At 44.0% G+C, this 20,407-nt stretch overlaps 1 protein-coding gene across 1 annotated transcript; it reads right to left on the bottom strand.

Annotated features, from left to right (window-relative positions):
• Window positions 1-54: 54 nt before the first annotated feature.
• On the bottom strand, window positions 55-18,330 carry HEXB (hexosaminidase subunit beta). The gene is made up of 14 exons (XM_075446838.1): window positions 17,999-18,330; window positions 17,751-17,902; window positions 15,011-15,076; window positions 14,197-14,243; window positions 13,872-13,982; window positions 11,432-11,533; window positions 9,702-9,831; window positions 7,716-7,896; window positions 5,836-5,922; window positions 5,167-5,239; window positions 4,351-4,525; window positions 3,442-3,532; window positions 3,124-3,228; window positions 55-244 (listed from the first exon to the last, which is right to left on the bottom strand). Exons 1-14 carry the CDS (start codon window positions 18,328-18,330, stop codon window positions 181-183), a joined length of 1,716 nt encoding a protein of 571 aa, XP_075302953.1. The 3' UTR covers window positions 55-180.
• Window positions 18,331-20,407: the final 2,077 nt, after the last annotated feature.

Here is a 20,407-nt window from a genome sequence, read left to right as displayed (position 1 = left end):
CGAAGAATCCCTATTTCTATTGAAAGCTAAACACCATCATTTTTACTCAAACAAGAATATCAAATAACTTTATTTTAAAAATGAAAATTTTAGGTCTTGGTTCACATATCAAACTGCATATACATATATATTCATACCCTAGAGGCACTTGAGGTTGTTGACCAGAAGCCTTTGCAGCAGTTACTGCCCTCTTGCTTCATGGGCACAGTATCCAACAAACACAGGTTCGGCCGCTATGCCACGGCTGTCAAAATAAAATGGAATGTGTATGATTATAATCAAACACCTGGCTGGGTGCAGAGGCAGGAAGAGAGATACTGGCACTGTATATTAGTATTTCAGTAAACAAAACTACTTCTGAGAAATAACAGATGGCTGATTTATGGAGAGACAAATGGCCCTATTTTACAGTTGATTGAACTTCAGTTAAGTGCAGTTCTGTTTCCATCAGATGTAGAGAGGCTGAAAAGCTTAAATTCAGGGGCTAGTTGTGTTGATGTTCTGCAAAATCTATTGCCTTTATTGAAGAGAATAATGTGAAAATATGAATCAGCTGACCTTTGTGTACTCTCCCCCACCCCCAATGTTCCCTTCATATGCAGCTCTAACTCGGTCATTTTTATTCCTTTTTTGGGGGAGCCAGTTTTAGTGAGCAAGACTTTTCCCAGATACACTAACATAAATTATTCTGTTCTCATGTGGCTTTAAAAACAAACCGAAAACGCCTTTAGATGATGATGGTGCAGTAAGATAGTATAAAAAGATGTTTCAAAATTAAAGTAGGTGTAGTCAAAATTCTGCTTCTTGGATATTTTAAGAGCTAGATAGTACTGCTGTAGTGATTCATAGGATAATACATACTGGTGTTTAAACTGCACTTCAGAGCTGCGCTGGAAGAAACTGGATACTGAAACAGCTCAGCTGAACTACTGCTTGCCCCTAAGCAAGAGTTACTCTTAGTTAAAGACAGGGTTGTTGTCCTGGTCTCTGGAATAGACGTCCTCCTGTTTGTCTCTCTTCAGCCATCACCATTTCTTTGCAGTTTGGGCTGCTGTGTCCTGCTGCAGGAAGCTGAATTTAGAGCAAAATAGCAGCTACTGTCTTCATGGTACTGTTTCAGCAGCAGGGGCCTCACCCTTGGACAGGCAGAGCTACATGTTCTTGTAATGACCTTGATCGAGCTGTTACAGAGTTCTACCTAGCCCTTCCCTCACCCCCTGGTAGCCTGCTGCAGAGCCAGCCACAGCTGTTCGACCTGGACAGGCTCCTTGGCCTGCTACAACTGCCAGGGCCTGTACATACCATGTATAAAAATGTTAGCAGGGACAGTGTCCTTTGCCCACACTCTTAAGACTTTACAAGACCATGACTGACTGAATCAGCTTTTTGAGTTTGTACAACACATGAAAGGCAACATAACTGCAGCGCCAAGGAATGCTCATTTCATCAGTGGAAAGGGAATGGTTTCTCTGGTGTTTTTCTCATTCAAAGCAATCATTTTCAGGGGGATGTGTCCTTTTATTAAGGTAGACTGTTTACACTGGTAATTGTTCACCATAAGTTTACATGCCAGCCAAGCAGTTTTAGCACCAAAAAGTAGTTTAAGGAAAAAGCGGGCAACAAGCAGAGGGAGCAGTCCTTAGTCTGCCCCTGCCTTTTGCATCTCTGGCGCTGGCTCTACCAGAGCAGCTGCAGTCACCTGGATCAGCTCCCCGCACAGCAATACAAGTGCCAGCACTAAGCAAGAACATGGAGATGCACCAACAGTTGTCCAGGAATAGCATGGCCTAGTTCTCTGTAAAACCCTAATCCTAGAGGTACAGCCACTGCACACTTCACGGCTCAGTTGTGTCAGTGTTTTCTCTAAGCCACACCAAGAGATGCACCATCCTGTTAAGCGACAGGAGGTAAATTTTTTAAAGCCCTTTAATCTTCTTTTTTTTAACATGTATTCGTTAACCCTCTCTTAATGCATCTATTTTCCTCATGACTGAGATAACACAATTTACCTATTTTCCTATAGCATTATTTAAAGTCAGCTTGAAATAAACCCAGCAAGTCAAAACTTGCGAGTCTTTTTCAGTCACTTTAAATTTAATTAAAGAGCTAGTTTATACTGTAAGCTAAAAGTCAGCGATTCCACCAGATAATCATGCTGAGACATCTACAGGCACGTGAGCAGAGTGCTTGAGTTTTGAGTGCTGACTGTAACTGACATTGTATCTTGTTCTCTGAAAAGCTGATCTGTATCTGCCTTGAAATACTTCTTCACACTGTTGGGATTTTCAGTGATTTGTCATAAACTTTTGTAAAGAAATTAAACGGCATGTTGCATTCTTTCTGCAGTCCAACTTTGCAGCAGTGTTTGGGAAAACCTAAAAGGCTCTCTGACTGTACACTTTTAGAAATGGAGTCACACTTGGACTTAAGACCTGAAAATCACTCATTTCTGCAACTGCGAATATACAAAGACAGCACTAGCAATAATTAACCAGCAACTTGTCTAGGTAGTTTTTAGAAAAGAACTGCAGAGAAGAATATGTTATGAACTGACTTTGTGTGCAGTAGGCATAAATAAAATTCAATTCATCAGGGAATCCTTTTCCACCACTTTCAGTCTTTACACTAAGGCAACACCTGAAACAATAGCTTGCGCAAGCTCACCTCTCATGCAAACATCTCCACTTGATTGCCTGCTGCTGGTCTTTATCATTTATAATAAACAAATAAATAACAAAGCCTTTTTTTAAAAAAGTCTACTTTTTCTCCTGTCTGTGTACTCCTCCCACATACCCTTTAATATCCTTTTTGTCTGAAACAAGTCAACCATTGTGTTGGCTTTTCCTTCAGAGGAAAGACACACATGGATGACGTCTAGTATTTCACTAAAGAAAGTTAATGAGTTCTGAAAGCATTAGTTGCAAAACTATCTAGAACCCCTGTCTTAATATATCTGTTCTTCCTCTCCTATGGATACAAAACCACATGGGGTGCCATCTGCAAAGTGAGATTAGACTGCCAGCTCTCCTCCCTTCATTTCCAGGCCAGCAATTTAGGCCTGCACTTGAACTCCATTGGTCATAAGGCACAAGAACCAAGCTTTGCTAAAGCTACTAATCTTACCGGAGCATGCGGCATCGGTGATTAGTCAGTCTTTTATAGGCATCCTGCAAGTTGGTCACATTCCTGCTGCTCCAGAGCCTTTCCCCTACAGCACTTGCTCGAGGCCTGTAAAGATACGCTGAGTTTTAGCATAGGTATATTCTATAACCAAGAATGGATTAGAGTTTTTAATACCAGGTCTTATATCCAGAAACAACGATTTTTATAGCTGCTCAGGTTCAGTACAGAGCGCTGTTACCACTGACATACAGTCCTGCTGGACTAGTGAATGCTTGTTGCAGCTGGCTTTCTAAAATCTAAAGATAAAGAAGTTCATACCATAATCTTGGTGTGAGGTTAGTTGCATCAACATATTCCCCCCACAGGCAGGCTTCTCCGCCTATTAAAAGCTTCTTCTGCTTTTCAGATCCTGAATTCAAAACACAAAGTTAGAGTTTCTATTTGCCCAGAAGATGGGCATGTATCAAAAATTTCATCTTCCAATACTCGGAGAGAATTGCTGTTTGTTTTATCATGTAAAGCATCTATCCCAAGCACTAACTTCACGCTTTGGTAGTCTTGTTACTGAATGTGAGAACCACCAGGCAATTTGCCCAGAGAACCCCTTTCCCTTCTCTGTCCAAACGGATTTTAACTTTTGTCCTCTGAAGACATTCCTCAGCGTTCTGACATTCTTCGGAGATTTCAGCCCTGATTGGAACTGTTCACACAGAACATTCCTTGAAAAAGGTACAGAAGTCAGGTGTTCTTCCTAATCAGCTCCGAGACCCACCCTGCACAAAATGAAAGCCCCAGGCAGAGCACAACATGTTTGCATCACTTCAGCCCGAGGCAGAGAACATGTCTTTTTACAGAGCAGTCTTAACCCTCTATAAGCTTGCTAAGATACGAATTCAACGTCTGTCTACCAGCAGCCGTTTTGCACAACTCCACCCCTAACGCGGGATGCATCTGTCCACCTAGCCCAGCGCATCCTGTCTCACACAAGCACCATGGCCAGATGCTTGAGGAAGGTTACACTTCCGCGTGAGAAATTGAAAGCTGCACTTTTTTAACTGAGAATTTTCCAGAGTTCTATCTGACACTGAAGTCCTTTGATTGCAGCGTATCTGATCATAGTGACTGCATGAGCTCTCTAAATAGCCTCATTCTTTCCAGTTACACCTTACTGTGAACCAAACACGTTCATGCACAGAATATGCATATTAAACAAAAAAAAAAACAAACCAGGAAAGTTAAGCGGTTCAACACTGTAGTACTTCTTCCAGTCTTGCCCATAACTGATGTAGTCCAAGTACCAGGGAGCTGCCAGGATAGCAGTGAACCCAGCTCCAGTGACACTGCTCAGTTCAAGAGCATAGTTGTTGCCCATCCACACTTCAACTACAGTGTCTGGTTTCAGCTAAAAGGGGGAAAAACAAAAAAAAAATGCCCAAAACATTAAAGACAATCTTAACTGCTGTTATAAGGAAAAAGAATGACGGATTTCAAAACTGGAGGGGGGTATTTTGTTTTGAAAAGGAACATCTTGGGAGCTACCTTTAGTCATTTTCCCCACAGTCTAAAGCCGATCAGCTCTTTGCTGGTTTTAGATAAGAGTTCACACTAGAGTGAAGCCTAGGTTATACTACAGACAGTTAATGCCATAAGAGAGTTCTTACATGCACCAGTTACCTGACCAGCTCTGAAAAGCTAAGCACCTGGTCTTACTAGACCAGACACACAGTTACACATGAAAAAAAGATATGTAAACTCATAGAAACTTCCCTGTCTTTCAATGTGATGCTCTAAAGCATATTTTATTATCTGTGTTCACCTTGAGGAAGCACTTCAGTGCTAGTGTTCCTGTTCCATCTCTTTTACATGTCCAATAAATGATAATTTTAAGGCAGGCCCCACACCTGGGGAGACTTACTAAAGTCAGCAGACTTGCTTTAACTCTTAAGAGACACAACCGTTAACTACTCAATAGTCTACTTTGGAAGCGTCCCACAGTATTATGCTGTTATGCGAGTACCTTATTTATTTATTTTCACATCTTACCTGCGCTTTGTTATCAAACACTTCTTGCCAGACCATGTATCCTTTGTTATAGGAGGAAACAATGTCCAAAATCCTAGAATTTAGAAATAAGACCATGTTTGTGAACTTCAGTGAAATCAGTACAGGCACATGAAGCAGCAACATTTTCCACCCTAAGGCACATCAAGCCTTTCCCAACACTGCATACACAGGGGACCAAGAAAACCAGGTTTTTCTGGTTTTGGCCTTCAGTTCTGTGCCTGATGTTCTCCTATGTACAACAATGTGTGCGGGCAGCATCACCAACTGATGTTCAGAACTACCAGCAACCCATATAGTTGTTTCAATCCATGTTATTTAAGAACTAGAGAAATTAAATGGCTACAAAAACCTTAGGACTCTTCCTCCCCACCCCGTGTACTGACATTACAGCAGATACCTCGTTTAAGATACCCAGCACATTCAGAGTGTGCACAGAACTAGCCGACCTATCCTTGTTGTGTCCCACATTTTAAAGCTGTGAGCTTTACATTCAGTGTATCAAAATAAAAGAAAGTGGGTAGTCCCCAATAAAGGGCAATTTTTGAAAACAATATAGGCTCATCTAAATCAGCTTCAGTATCTGCACCTCAACACCACCCTCAGATAGTGGCTGTGAAAAGCTGAGCAAGAATTAAAAAAACAACCTACTTCTGAATATAGTAAGATTCCAGTTTAGCATAGTCAAAGCCAAATCCTTGCTTCTTCATGAACTCTTTCACTTCAGGGTTAGATTTCCTTAAAGAATAACAACAAAACAGGTTAAAAAAAAAATTGTTTTGTTTTAAACCAGATTTCCCAAGCACTTCCACCACTGCACAGCACGCTAGCTGTTGCCTTAGGTACGCCTGGAGTGTGTAACAGCACAGCAGCAGCAGGCTAACATGATTTAGGTATTTTGAAACAGTTTCATCCTGATTTGAAACAAAGCCAATAGTCCTACTTCTCTGGTAGAACTACTGGAGTCCCTGTTCTGAAGCAGTCTCTGGAAGGCTGCCTCCGGCTCCTAAGAGCTCTGGGGTTCCTGGCTTCTTTGTGACTTTGTGGGAAGGTTGCCAGCAGGTCTGGAAACTGAACAGCCGCAGTACCAGCAGATCTGCAGGAGTGACATCAAGAATTTGGGAAAATACCCCAAAAGCAATCCAATACTTTCGTGATAAAGCATTTGTCAGAAATTTTCTTTCTTTTTAAAAATTAAAGCAAGTCCTGAGCATTCAGATTTGATGTTTCAAGAGAACGCACAAATACTTACTAGATCAATTTGAACACTCATCCAATTAGATCTACTCCAAATTCAGTATAATTAGTTACTCCGGCACAGAGACTCCAAAATATTCAAAATCCACAACCCATTTAAGAACTCTGTTAACACATGCCATACTTTTAATACAAGCACACAAGAGTCAGTACTGTAATAATTAATGTTAGCAGGTTTTCTGGAAGGCAGAACTCAACAGAAAGAACGGTGGAGTCTCCTTCTCTGGAGATACTCAAAACCCGCCTGGACAAGGTCCTGCGCAGCCTGCTGTAGGTGACCCTGCTTTGGCAGGGGGCTTGGACTAGATGATCACCAGAGATCCCTTCCAAGCCCTACCATTCTGTGATTCTGTAACAGCTTTTCCTTCAACACAAAGACTTAAATGTTAATTATCCGATATAGTACTTTTCATAGAATCACAGAATCGTAGAAAGTTTTGAGTCGGAAGGGACCCCTAGAGGTCATCTAGTCCAACCCCCCCGCAGCGAGCAGGGACACCGCTAACTAGATCAGGTTGCTCAGAGCCCTGTCCAACCTGGTCTTGAATGTTTCTAGGCATGGGGCCTCCACTGCCTCTCTGGGCAACCCGTTCCAGTGTTTCACAACCCTCATTGTAAAGAATTTCTTCTTTATATCCAGCCTAAACCTACCCTGTTTTAGTTTAAAGCCATTACCCCTCGTCCTGTCACTGCTGTCTCTGCTAAAAAGATTGTCCCCACCTTTCCTATAGGCTACCTTTAAGTACTGAAAGGCTGCAATCAGGTCTCCCCGCAGCCTCCTTTTCTCCAGGCTGAACAAGCCCAACTCTCTCAGCCTGTCCTCATAGGAGAGATGCTCCAGCCCTCGGATCATTTTTGTAGCCCTCCTTTGGACCCGCTCCAACAGTTCCATGTCCTTCTTGTGCTGAGGGCTCCAGAGCTGAACGCAGTACTCCAGGTGAGGTCTCATCAGAGCAGAGTAGAGGGGCAGAATCACCTCTCTCAACCCGCTGGCCACGCATACTAGTTCTTTTTCCTGCCAGGTTAATTTTCATTTAAAAAATCCTTTAGCGTACCTGAACATTTGTGAAACTACTAGTCAAATCAAAGTTCTGCACAATGTCACTTGCCTGTTGAGGATCACAAATGCTCTGCCTGTAAATAGTTACAGAAGTAGGCGTGGAGATCTTTGGGTTAAGCAGTGAAAAGTGTTTCACACAACTGAGTTCCACAAGTGATGGATTTAGGTAAGTTTAAGAGGCACTAGATATTTTTTCTTTGAAGTGTCACCGTACCAACAATCGAAGTTCACTTCATCTCCTCCCAAATGAATGTATGCATCTGGAAATACACTGCTGATCTCTTTGAAGAATTTAGTCATGAAGTCGTAAGTTGTATTCAAAATGGGATTTACAGGTCCAAAGGACCCAGTTGGCTGTTTTCCACTGTAACAAGGGGTGAGAAGATCTTTCTGACCTAATAGAGACAATTAATAGAGGATATTCAGTTCCATGTTGGTATGCTAACTTTGCTAGCAGGAAGAGGCAGTTACCCATATTAAAAATGTTAATATTTGTGACTTTAGTGCTCATCCATTCTAAGTGTAATCAAACAGAGGCAGGATAAAATAAAACAACTTGCCCAAGGCTGAAGAGCCCTCTAAGTGGAAATCGGGACTCTGACTTGCAGATTTGTGATCTAACACACACCAATTTATGGAACATGTCACTATCCAGCTTCTGGATGACTACTTGAATAAAAAAAGCTTTAACAGATTTAGGGGGGAAGCCAATTAGAAGGAAACCAAACATAATGGGTGTGCTGCAGAGGTCTCTTTTCTCTTTTTATTACTCTGCTTTGTTAACACCTAAGTAGGTTGCAGGTATATGGCTCAAGGTAGATGTCCTACCTCAGTCTGCTAGGCATTTACCTCTGCACAAGAAAGGAAGGCTAGACAGACACCAAAAGTAAGCAGTGGTTCTTGAATCAAGATATCTGTAGCAACATGAGCCACGATAACAAAATAGGAAAAAGTTATTATATGTACATTGGAGATTCCCAAGTCCAGTTTATTTGGTAAGCTGTGGCTGCAGCAGCAGCACCTTCCTACTGTGCATTTCCTACTCCAAGCACATTTCCCCCAAACAGGGCCGTAGTGGTAGATTGCTTCAACTACCCTCCTTGCATGTCTTCCTTGCATGCCTTAAGACTTCTCTCCAGTGTCTCGAATCTGAATACAAACAAAGCATAGCTACCCAGGTTCATATGCAAAGCCAGGACTAGCTCCTGTGCATCACACACAAAAAAGCTATTATACAAGATGCTAACAGGAACAATCGATTCTAGGCAAGGGAGTTGAACTTGCTCTTAAGATGAATGTAGACCACCTCACATATCACTAGGCAAGCCACTGGCTTTTATTAGTGCTGCATAACAGCAAAGACCATGAGATGAAGGATTCAGAAAGAGTGTTTAGCAAATTTAGTTTTTGCCTTCTTCCTTTCCTACTCATTTCAAGTTAGTGAGAAAGAGCTTAGGAAGGAAGTGAGGAAGTGCATCTTCCTAGCAAAGAAGAGCATCTTCCAACATTACGGCCACATTCTCACAGGATGAGCACAAGACTTGCCCTATGGCTAAAACTATGAAGGGCTAGAGAAATCTTTGCTGTTTTCCAGTTTGTCCAAAATCATCTTAGGTTAACCACAGTGAAATTGCAGTCAATGCACCTTGAATTAAGGCACAAGGTTCCCCGGTCCTTGAGTACATGTAAACGCCACCACTCTCGGGATCAGGGCATTCTCTATCAAAAGAAGTATTACTCTGAAATCCAGAAGATACAGAGTGAAGAAGCATCCAGCTTTGCTGTGTTTCGTACACTGGCAGATCACTGCTCTACTAATAGAAACATCGACCACTTTGAAATAACCTTCTCAAAGCAGAAATCTCTATTCTAGAGACAGCAACTCACTATTTCTAGCCACTCCCTTATTACTCTAAACCCAAGAGCACTGGATGAGGGAATAAAAACAACATGAAGTCTAAGGCAGACAGAATATACGTGTGCCTTCACACACACATCCAGCACAGGAAATCTCAACTTTTTCCATTCATTTTAGTTCCTCTAACACGTAAACTTCATGACCATCACTGAGTCTGCCCCCTGCTTACCTCTTATCAAGGGCCTTTCAAAGCACTTTAAAGGCAACTTTTTAACAAGTTCATTTGCTTGCTACACCCTACTTACCACATTCTTGTAACCATTAGTACTTTCTTGGACATACCTTTTCCCCACGACTCTGTGTGTCCTGGGGTATCGAATTCTGGGATCACTCTAATGCCTCTTAACCGGGCATATTCAATCACCAGACGGACGTCAGTAGGAGTATAGATGTGGTTATAGGAGTATGCTCCCTGTAAAGCATACACGTTTACAGACAGTTTACAAAACCTTATACCAGCAGCTCACAAAATTTGGATTAAGGTGTTATAAATTAGACTGGAGAGCAGTTTTACAAGTTGGCCTTCTCTGATTTATCACATGTGCAACTGCACTGACAGAACTTTTCAGCTGACTAGTGGGGGAAAAAAAAACACAACACAAAGTTTTTCCACACTAAGACAAACCTCCTGAGGAGACCGTCCTTTTCTCCTTAGCTCATGGTTACTGAAGAAAACAGAAAAGCTAGTTTCTATTCCATCAGATTTTTGAAAGATATATTTTTCAGTTCTTCTGTACAGAGGCAAGTTAGTTTTCCCCTCCACCTCTGCATTGTTAGTTCTGAAACCTAAGGCCCTTGTTACATGAGAGGCAAGACTAATGGAAAAATTCTGCTAAGTCAGAAAGAACGGTCTTCCTCCAACACCTCTGCCTGTCAGTTTTGATACAATGCCCAAATTTAGCATCGAATCTTGTTGTTTTGTGATGCTCAGTTTGAGCGTTCTGCCACTCCCATACAGCCAACAAACGTGACAAATGACCCAGACTGCTACAGTCTGGTGAAACACATGCTTGCCAAAGAGCTAAACTACAGAAGAAAAGCATCATGACTCCTCATGATTAATAGCACTTTAAGCTTCCATTTATCTGGAAACGGTTCCCACAGCTGAGTTACTCAAAAAACATAATGGTAAACAAGAAGCCTTCCAAAAAGGCAGCTGTTGAGACAAAGCCCTTCTCCCTCTCTCCAGCTGTCAGTGGGAAATAGGACAGAACTCCACAGACATTATGAGGAAAAAGAATCTGACTGCATCATCTGACATCTACAATTTTTGAATTATAAAATCTGCTCAAGCACTGCCTACGTAATTTTCATGAGGGTCAGATTCTAGCAAGCATTTTAAAACAGAATCAAAAATCTTGTGTTTAAGCTCAGTCTACTTAACTGTTCATGCTTGATTTGGCTACTACTATACCATGACTGAGCAAGAGCCTCACGATAGCTTTCCTTAACTAGCAAAATCTGCCGTGAATCAGGAAATAGATACATTGCACTGTATTTGTATTGGAAAACAATCTCTCACTTTTGGACCTCTTATAGGCTTCTTGTGTTTTGTAAAGTTAACTAGATCTCAGACAGGGCAAGAGTACTACTGCAGTGGTTCCAAACTTACTGCTGACAGAACACTCACACATTCGTTTGAGTAGCAGGAAGTCTACCAGCCAAACAAACAGACCAACAGAAATCCAAGCAGAGTTCACCACAAGGGGTTATTTCCACACCAGTACTGCTTGAAGGCCAGCAAACACTGAGGACCACTGTCACCAGCAAATTTGCACAGAAGAGTTAGGAAGGTCATCTACCATGCATCCACCAGGGAAGACTCAAACACAGTCCACACAGACACTCAGGTAGGATCCTAGATGTGGACTTGTTGGTTACTGGTCCTCTGGCACTGTTTCACAATCAGCCAGGGCAGATGTACTCAACCACTGGTCGGCTCTGCATTTTATTTTCATGAAATACGTGCCATATTTCTGCCCTCCCACCCTGCTCCAATGATGTTTACTCACCTTGTCACTTAACTCCGGGAAATAAATACTCTGATAAGGGAATGACTGATCGTCTACTATATGCCAGTGGAGAACATTGAACTTGTTAAAAGCCATGGCATCCTGTAACAAATAATGCAATACAGTCTAGTTAATCACGTCACTGTCACAGAACACCTATGCAAAAAAAAAAAGGTGGTCTTAACCCATAATACCCTGCATGCCTAAAGCAACAAGTAAAAAAAAAAAAGAGGCAAAGAAAAAGCATATCATGTTTCACTGAACCCTAGAAGCAAGCACCAAAATGCACCAGCCTGCCTACACTCCTGCTCCATTCCTCTGCTGTCTTTTTGCACCACTCCTGTCAACAAGCTCTTCAGCTGATCATGCTACACTGGCTGGTAGAATGGGAACTGCTACAAATGCCTATGAACTTCTTCCACTTCAGAACATATCTGCGTAATTCTCTATGCACCATCAGTTATTTCAGCTTACAGAAAAGCTTGTACTTTCCTATCTACACACTCTGGAGTCCAAAACTAAATGGCATGAGAGATTTTCCTATTGTTTAGTACATCCGTACTTGCTAGTGACTTCTGCAGAATTCATTTCAAATGCATGCAAAATAAACCAGGCATTCTTCCGGCAGAAGGTACTGTTCCCCTTCTGTTTTCAGTCATTACAGTGTCAGAACTTCCCTTTTTTTGAACTTGGTTATCTTGAAGATGAATGTTAACAGACTTCTTTTAGAATGACGACTCTGGATGGACAGTTACGCACATATCCTGGGTTATGCAAGTTTGTTAGAGTTACTAGAAGCGTTGTGTGCTGCGAGCAGATGGAGTAAGTGTTCTCTACATTGTTCATGATGAAGTAATTGCAACACAGTTGCTTCCAATTCCTTGGCATAATACAATTATTTCTACCCATCCCCCTTTCTTTTTTCACCAAGCTGTGTTTAAAAGAAGTAACAAAATCGCTTTAGGAACTCCCATCAAATCCAAAGGAATATTTATACTTCTTCCATTCTGCAAATTTATCTCATCTGTTTTATTAGACAGCAGAAGTTTTAATTACTGCATGTCTTCATGCATTTCTATCAAATACCATCTTTCCACACAGAAAATTGTTATCTCCTGACCTTAACCTCAGCCACTCCTTCCTCAAGGACAATGCCCTTCCTGAAAATACAGCACAACAGCTGAACACAAACAAGAAATGCACTTGAACTGCTGCCTTAAGCATCTAATTACTCACGTCAGTGAAGGGATTACTGCTGCTTTTTATTAGGTTAGCCTGGATTCAAGCAGGCACAGAGGTGGGAGGAAAAGCACACTTGTTCTTAAACCAGCAAAATAGCTTAAAATGTAGCTCTGGGAAAGTATTAGCACCACAGACATAATTTAAGACAAGAAAACAGAACAGCAACAGTTTCAGAAACACAAAAATGGTTAGAAGTGCAAGTCTCAAAAGCCACTCTTTGGACATTGTCATCTCTTTTCTAAAAGACACCAAATACTGACACAAGTAACTACTCGTCTTTGAAGCACCCTCGGTTGCAAACAAAACACTACACAAACACCACTTGCTGAACAGGGACTGATCTTCAAGGTAAATACAAGCAGCAAACACCCACGGAGGTGCAAGTTCTGAGCACAGCTCAAGGAAGGCCTCAGAAATGAATACTGGTTTTACCTGCACTCTCTTTCTGCCCATCTTAAGCCTTCTCTGCAAAGTTCTGCAACATGGAAGAAATTTCTAACAGTACTTCATCTTGGAAAAGCAAGACAGAGACAAGAAAGGAAGCTGCATGTTCATCCACTCAAAGGCTCCTCCATTTCAACCCACCAAATAAGCCCTGCTACAAGAATTTCAACAGCAGAAAAGGGGAGAACAAAACAGAAAAACTCACAGCTTTGGCTGCTATAATTACACAAATTTATCACCTTGCCATTAAGGTGTGAGTATTGAGTTGTTCGTGTGCTTACTTCAGCTTTTTGGAAAAGTTGCTCTGTACTACTTAAGTACTGGCTTGCTCTTAGCAGCCTAAGAAAGGACTACCAAAGCCTGATTATTCAACAGACTGGAATTTTCCTGCAACCACTGGCACTGAAGCCAGGACTTGCAAAGACTCCTATGTATTGCTTAGTGACAGTCAGATGTCTCAAGACATGCTTCCAAGAAATGCATGAGCCAGTTTAGGCAACAGGAAATACAGAAAACTCAAGGTACCACAAATCCCAGCTTACTTTACAGCTTTACTAGTCATTCTGTCTACCCACTCAGTTCCTCTCCGGTGCATGTTTCGACCTTCACTTAGCAAAGTTCACCCTGTCCTTTTAGAAGTCAGCCAGAGGAGATGTGTTCTCCTTTCGTAACAGCTCCAGCTGCTACCCACTGCAGAGGCGAAAACACAGCAATAAAAAGCCTTCTTATTAATGGTACAAAACTGTCCACTTACCAGGTTTGTAAGAATAGATTTCAATGGTAAATAATGCCTTGAAGTGTCTAGTAAGATTCCTCTATGAGCAAATCTTGGGAAGTCGTTGATTTCAGATTCATTGACAAGAAACTATGAGAAAAAGATTTAAAAATTAGAAATCTTATTTTATATTCGTCATTTCAAACAGGAAATATTTTTCAGTTTGTGAACAGCTTTCCAGGGATCATTTTCTGAACCAGTACTTAATGAAACCAGTAGGTCTGCTGTTTCTAGAAGAGCATCTAATAAAGAACGTGGTTGTCTTGTTATCAGGACTGTGGTTTTATGTAATAGCTATACTTACGCTTCCATAGTAATCTTCATAAACCAACTGGCTGAAGGTTTCCAAACCTGGAAAAAAATTCGGGACAGGGATCTGGAGTATAAGCTGGTACTTGTCCTTAAAATTTTAGTTAAAACAGGACCATAACTTTTTACAGGTGTTCACATCACTAGAAAGAATGCTTTGTAGCTGAGTTTCTTTATCAGTTTCCTTAATTGCTCAAGCACCACAGCTAAAGATGTTCTGAAGAGAGAACCATTCAAACTCTCCATTATACACAAACACTGAATATTAGCACTACAGCTTAGCTGTACCAAATTAATCCTTGAATGGTACGGAAGTTACTGAGAGTAAGGTAGGAATTTCTGGTGTTGTTATGCATCTACTCCTGTCATTTCTGGAACTGGTGAAGTTTCTCATGGGTATGAAAAATCTACTGATTTAGACTAGCATTCCAGTACTAACACTAACTCAAACTTCAGCATTATGGTCTTCTTGGTCTTGTGTTCAGCATGTTCAGCTATTAGGTGCAGGAGAATAATCTGTTCACACTGTAGATCAGAGAGCTTCTTAGTATCCAGGATTTGTTTGGCTTGGCTGATTTCAGGTACAGCAAGAGGGCACTTAGGTCTGCCACTGGATCCGAGATGCTGAGCCTCTGGACTGAGGGTGTGACCAACGCACATCTGGGTATCCTTCTGGCCTCTACACCCAGGCTTGCTTCCCATTAAGGACTGAATGAGGGCAAGGCTCAGCAGTCAGCTGGTTCTTAGTCTGGCAAGGAGTTTGTATAGGCCCAGAACAAAGAGCTCTACAGCAAAATTTATTGGCTTACCTCTTAAAGCACCCCATACCTCAGCTGCTTTCAGTACAGCCACAGGCTCAGTTACAGTTAAATGATCTAAAGAAAAGAAGAAAAAAAAGTTATTCCTCAAGAAAGAGTGGATTGACAGGACAATGCTAACAGGCATTAAAGAGATTCTTTGTTTTTTTTAATTCTAACCAATGCTGGTTTAAACAGTGATGCTGTGCAGCTATTTTTCATTTATGTGCTCCTGAAATAAATGCAAGCTACTAGCCAGACGGTCAACAGTTACTCAGAAAGGGGATAAACCAAACATGGTGCTTAATAACGGCAATGTTAAACATTGCACGTGGGCCAGAATTCCAATAAAGTTTAAATCAACTTATTTAAAACATATCCAATTATATTTGTGCATTTAAGGTGATACAGGTTGGGTAACGAAGCCAGACCTAACCGCAGAGGTTTACTTCTCCTTTTACACAGATTATGCTTACATATTTTTTTAGAGGTATAGCTTGTCAATTCGTATTGTTATGTGCTTATTACAAAGATCTAACTACAAAGGAAACAAAAAAAAAATTAGCCCCCACCATCTACTGAGCACTTGTACGGGGGCAGGCAGATGAAGTAAGGTAAGTAAAATGAAGACTGGTATTTCAAGGTATCTGTAACAATCCTCTCTTCAGTACTGAATTACAGTACAAAGTACTGAAAAAAAAAAGCTAAAATAATTCTGTTTTTCCATTTAAGATGATTCAGTAAATTTTAGTGAAGAAACAAATATTTTTAAAGTGTTATTTTAAAAAAATCACATACCTAGGTATGTATAAAAATACAGTATATCTATAAATCTATAGATTTATATTATTATTTAAACTTCAAAGCAATAATAAACTGACCAGAGTCGCGCATTTGAAGCGGCGGAGAAAAAATCAGAGGGGTAAATTGCTGTACAATGATTTATTGGATGAAAGCACGGTCACTTCTTCGAGCATTTTTCTAAACTATCAGAGAAAAGCCATTCAGGGACATGAAGAAAGTACATCAAGCTTCCATTTTAACCGAAGCACAGATTGCATACGCTGGAAGTTCTGGGTACCAAAGAGAACTTAGCAGGCTACTACAGTCTCCACGGGTCTTTCTGTGGCAAACTGTAGTTCAGTCAGGGATTTACTTCCAAGACAGCAGGCTTTTTTCTGAACATTTATCATACCTCAAATGAATGCAGAACAACAATTTTTGTGTGGCTGTTTGAAACCTTTTACACCGGCAGGCAAGAAGCCAGCAGGTAGAAGGGCAGACAACTTGTGCTTTGATGACATATCCAATATTCTTGCTATCGGATGGTCACTGACTGATCCATACTATCTCTATTAGGAAAAGGAGCCAAACTGCTCAATCCAGCAAGTGACTAATAACTGCATATTTCAGAATTTGTTCCCTAAACAAGCTATCCCATTAAACGCAGAAAACCAAAACCTCGCTGAAGTCTGCAGAGCTCAGCTTACTACATTAGTCAGACTCTACATTGGCCAGACTCTTTTCAGTGGTGCCCAGTGACAGGACGAGGGGCAACGGGCACAAAGGAAGCTCCAGCTGAACATGAAGAACTACTTCACTGTGAGTGTGACGGAGCACTGGCACAGGCTGCCCAGGGAGGCTGTGGAGTCTCCTTCTCTGGAGATATTCAAGACCCGCCTGGACAAGGTCCTGTGCAGCCTGCTGTAGGTGACCCTGCTTCAGCAGGGGGGTTGGACTGGATGACCCACAGAGGTCCCTTCCGACCCTGAACATTCTGTGACTCTGTGATTAGGAAAACTCCATGTTATTTGTAACAGGAAACTCCTTTCCTGCAGGAGAGGGGAAAACTCTGACTGTTCTGAAGAGGGCAACCTAAAAATCACATGACCTGACAGATTCCTTGACAGAGGAGAAGAACCAGCTTTGGCTAAAATCTGGAGTTCACAAACCAGTTCAAAGTTCAACTAGTACTAAAGCAGCGTAACAACCTGACTGTGGCAGAAAAATTCTAAAGCGTTAGCAATTTTGCTGCTATACCTTATTTGCATGGAAATGTATGATAAACTCGCACTGCTTGGCTACATGTACCCAAAAGACTGAGTAAACTTAACATCAGTACGTTCTATCAGAAGTCGGGTGGGATTAGTCCTGCCGCAGATGTACGACTTCAGATTGAAAGGATCTTTTTCTGAGGATCTGTATCCTGGATACCAAACAACTGCCTTGCCTAGTATAGAAGATTATCTCAAGACAGAACCAGATTAACTGAGTACGTCAAATTCTGTGCTAACCTGCCCGGGCAAAAAGCAATACTATCAACTCATCCTTAATTCTGTTAAGAAACTTCTCTGGTGATAAGGACTTGATTTTAGAGTACTTCTCCACTCTGAGCTTCAGTCGTAGAACTAAAGCAGCATAGCAGAACAAAGCCAATGCAACCACCGTATTTTTAAATCCTTTCTCGTATCTCCTGACACAAAAGAAAGCGGATTTGGAACACTGCAAGATGAGCGACAAGAAGGTCGATGAACGCCTTCTGGTTTTCCTGGGAAAACAGGAACACCCCGCGGGTCAGCCAGCGCGGGCGGCCGCGGCGGGAGGCAGCGATCCCTCAGGACAGCGGCTGACCACCAGAGCCAGCCTCCCCGCAGCACCGCGAGGGGACGACGCCCGGACCGCGCACACCGCTCCCCGCCCTGGGGTCCCGCGGGGGTGCGGGGGGGGGGGTGCGGCGGCCCGCCGTACTCACAGGCCTCGCTGGAGGCGAGGTGCGGGTAGTCGTGACAGCCGGGCTCCCGCGACTCGATCACCACCTGCAGCTCCGACAGCTCCGGCCAGGCGCCGAGCGGCTTGCGGCCCCGCTGCCGCCGGCGGGACTGCCCGAACACGTACCCGTAGTACCTGCCGGGGAAGCAGAGCGGCCGGCGGGGGGGCCCTGGGGTCACCACTCCCGGCCCGGCAGGGACGCCCCGCGCCGCCGGCCCCGCCGCCCCTCACCTGCGGAAGGCGTCCTGCAGCAGGCCGCAGCCCGGCCCCGCCGAGGAGCCGGGGCCGTGCGCCAGCTGGAAGCGGCCGGGGACCAGCTGCAGCCGGCGGGGGGACGCGCGGAGCCACTGCGGCAGGGGCCACAGCGAGTCCCCGGGGGCAGCGCCCGCCGCCGGCTGCCGCTCGGGCTCGGCCCCGGCCGGCGGGGAGCCGCGGCCGAGGCTGGTGCTCACCAGCGCGGCCGACACGAGGAGCAGCCCCGCCAGCCCCATGGCTCTGCCCGCGGCCGCTCCGCCGGCCCGCGGCCGCCGGCTCGGAAGCCGGCCCGGCCCCGCCTCCGCCATCACGGGACCCGCGGGGCCGGGCCTGGGGAGCCCGCCCCGGCGCTCAGCGGCCGCGGCTCCGCGGCTGCGCGGGCGGGGAGCGGAGGGGCTGGTGGTGTTTCTCCTCCCGCTGCCTTCGCGTGGGCCTGGTCGTGGAACCGGTGGGAGGAAGGTGGAGGTGGTGGAGGTGGTGGAGGAGGTGGTGGTGATGGAGGACATTTCGAGCCGTTTAACTTCTGTGTGGAGAGGTCTTTGTTTGGGCTGCGTTTTTGTCGAGGGGGAGCTAACACGTCTCCCCTGCTGCTACGACACAGCTTCATCCTCAGGAGAAGCTAATTCCTAGCAGACTTTCTGCAGGCTGTGTTACAAATCGTGAATAAGCACAAGTCAGAGCTGCGGTGGAGTATTTCGAGCTTTAACCAAACGCTGGCCATTTTGACAGATCCCGGCACAAACCTCGGGAAGCTGCTGTGAAGTGCTCCGAAGGCAAACCAAGCGCTTGAGAGCTGGAAGCCCCAGCGGGGAGGAACTCAGGCTTTAAGCCACCCTGAACAGAATGGTTAGCGCGGACGCCGAGGTGTCACGGCTCTCGCCGGGGCGGATGCACCGGTCAAGCCGGCAGCGATGAGGGAGCGGATGCCTGCGTGCTGTCACTGCGGTGTGACCGAGGAGCTGGTCAGCCACCGCTCCCTCCCCTGCACGGAAGGCTAACGCCGTAGTCGTGTGCTCCAGGTTGCAAAATAGATTCTTAAGCGTTTTTTCTTTTTTAAAAAAACAAAAGAGCATCTCCATAATGAAAGTTACATATGTTTGAAGAGAGCGCAGACATCTTGCCATAGAACTGCCAAGAAGAAACAAGCCGACATGATCTCGCCTCCCTGCAAAGAGTGGCACGCTGGGAAGAGGGGGGATAAACGGCAGGGTGAGGGGAAGGGTGGGACTATGCCAGGCCTGTTCAGACTCTGAACCGCGCCCGAGGGGCAGGAGTCACAAAGCATCCCGGTTTTGTCGTTCGCTGTGCCCATCCGTGCAACTGGCGCGTGAAGGGTTGATGGAACCCGTTCGGTGCAGGCCGTCCAAAGCAGAAGGTTGTTTAATCTTGTCGTGCTCTACGCAAAAAGCAATTCTCTGTTGCGTGACACCAAAGAGGCACGTGGCGCAAACACCCGCGCACCTCCGCTGCTGCCCCCAGCTCGCCGTGAGAGACATGGCAATGGCAGCACGGTCTCTGCTGGCCCTCTCAGAGGCCGTCGTCCCACCGGCTGTCCGAGCAGCAGCGGAGGTTTCAGGTGGCCTGTTACACCCTTCCCTTCGCCTGGTGTGACTGTTTCCTCAGCTGTGCTGACCCAGCTGTAAACTCTGTTCGGGAAGCAGAGGGAAAGGATGAGCAGCTGGAGCTGCTGGGGGGCTGTAAGATACTAAACTATTTACACCTAAGTGTTCACCAGGCTGGCCATCCCAAAGGGCTAGCGGCTAGAGACACGTTGGGCATTTTTGCTTTCAGTTTTGTTTTTGGTGGTTGTAGCTTCCATAAAGCAAGGCTGTTCCACACCAATTACGTACGCCTATTTATTAGTCACCTAATAAATACCTATTTATTTGTTATTGTCACTCTTTAAATAACCTGTTCTGTGCGCAGAAAACTAATGAAATAGATTTTGGGGTTTTTTTTCTTCTCTGGGTAGATTTTATGAAGATCAATAAAGAGAGCAGGTAGTCTTTCCTTGTGTGAGTCCATTGAATATAGTTTCTTTCTTTTACTCAGTTGTATATTGGACAAACTTGTAGGAGCTTTTTATCTCTGAGACACCTACCTCTCTGCAAATTTTGCATGAAATTGGCCATGGGGATTTAAAAGTTATGGGGCGGAAGGGTGGAGTGGACAGACACGAATGTGCTGTCCTCATTTTCTGAGGAAACCTGACTGTAGCATCTTTAATAACAACAAGCAATGTGATTTTGCACTTTTAGACACTGTTACGTCTGAAGCGCTGTAATGTAACCTAGTTTTATATTGCATGTGGGGTCTGATTCTAAGCTCACGGGGAAGAAGTCGAGCATAAGCAGGGAGCCGTAGAATTGAAGAGCGTTTGGCTGT

This window comes from Opisthocomus hoazin, chromosome Z (assembly GCF_030867145.1).
Source record: "Opisthocomus hoazin isolate bOpiHoa1 chromosome Z, bOpiHoa1.hap1, whole genome shotgun sequence".
NCBI lineage: Eukaryota > Metazoa > Chordata > Aves > Opisthocomiformes > Opisthocomidae > Opisthocomus > Opisthocomus hoazin.
This window is presented reverse-complemented; position numbering and strand designations above follow the sequence as displayed.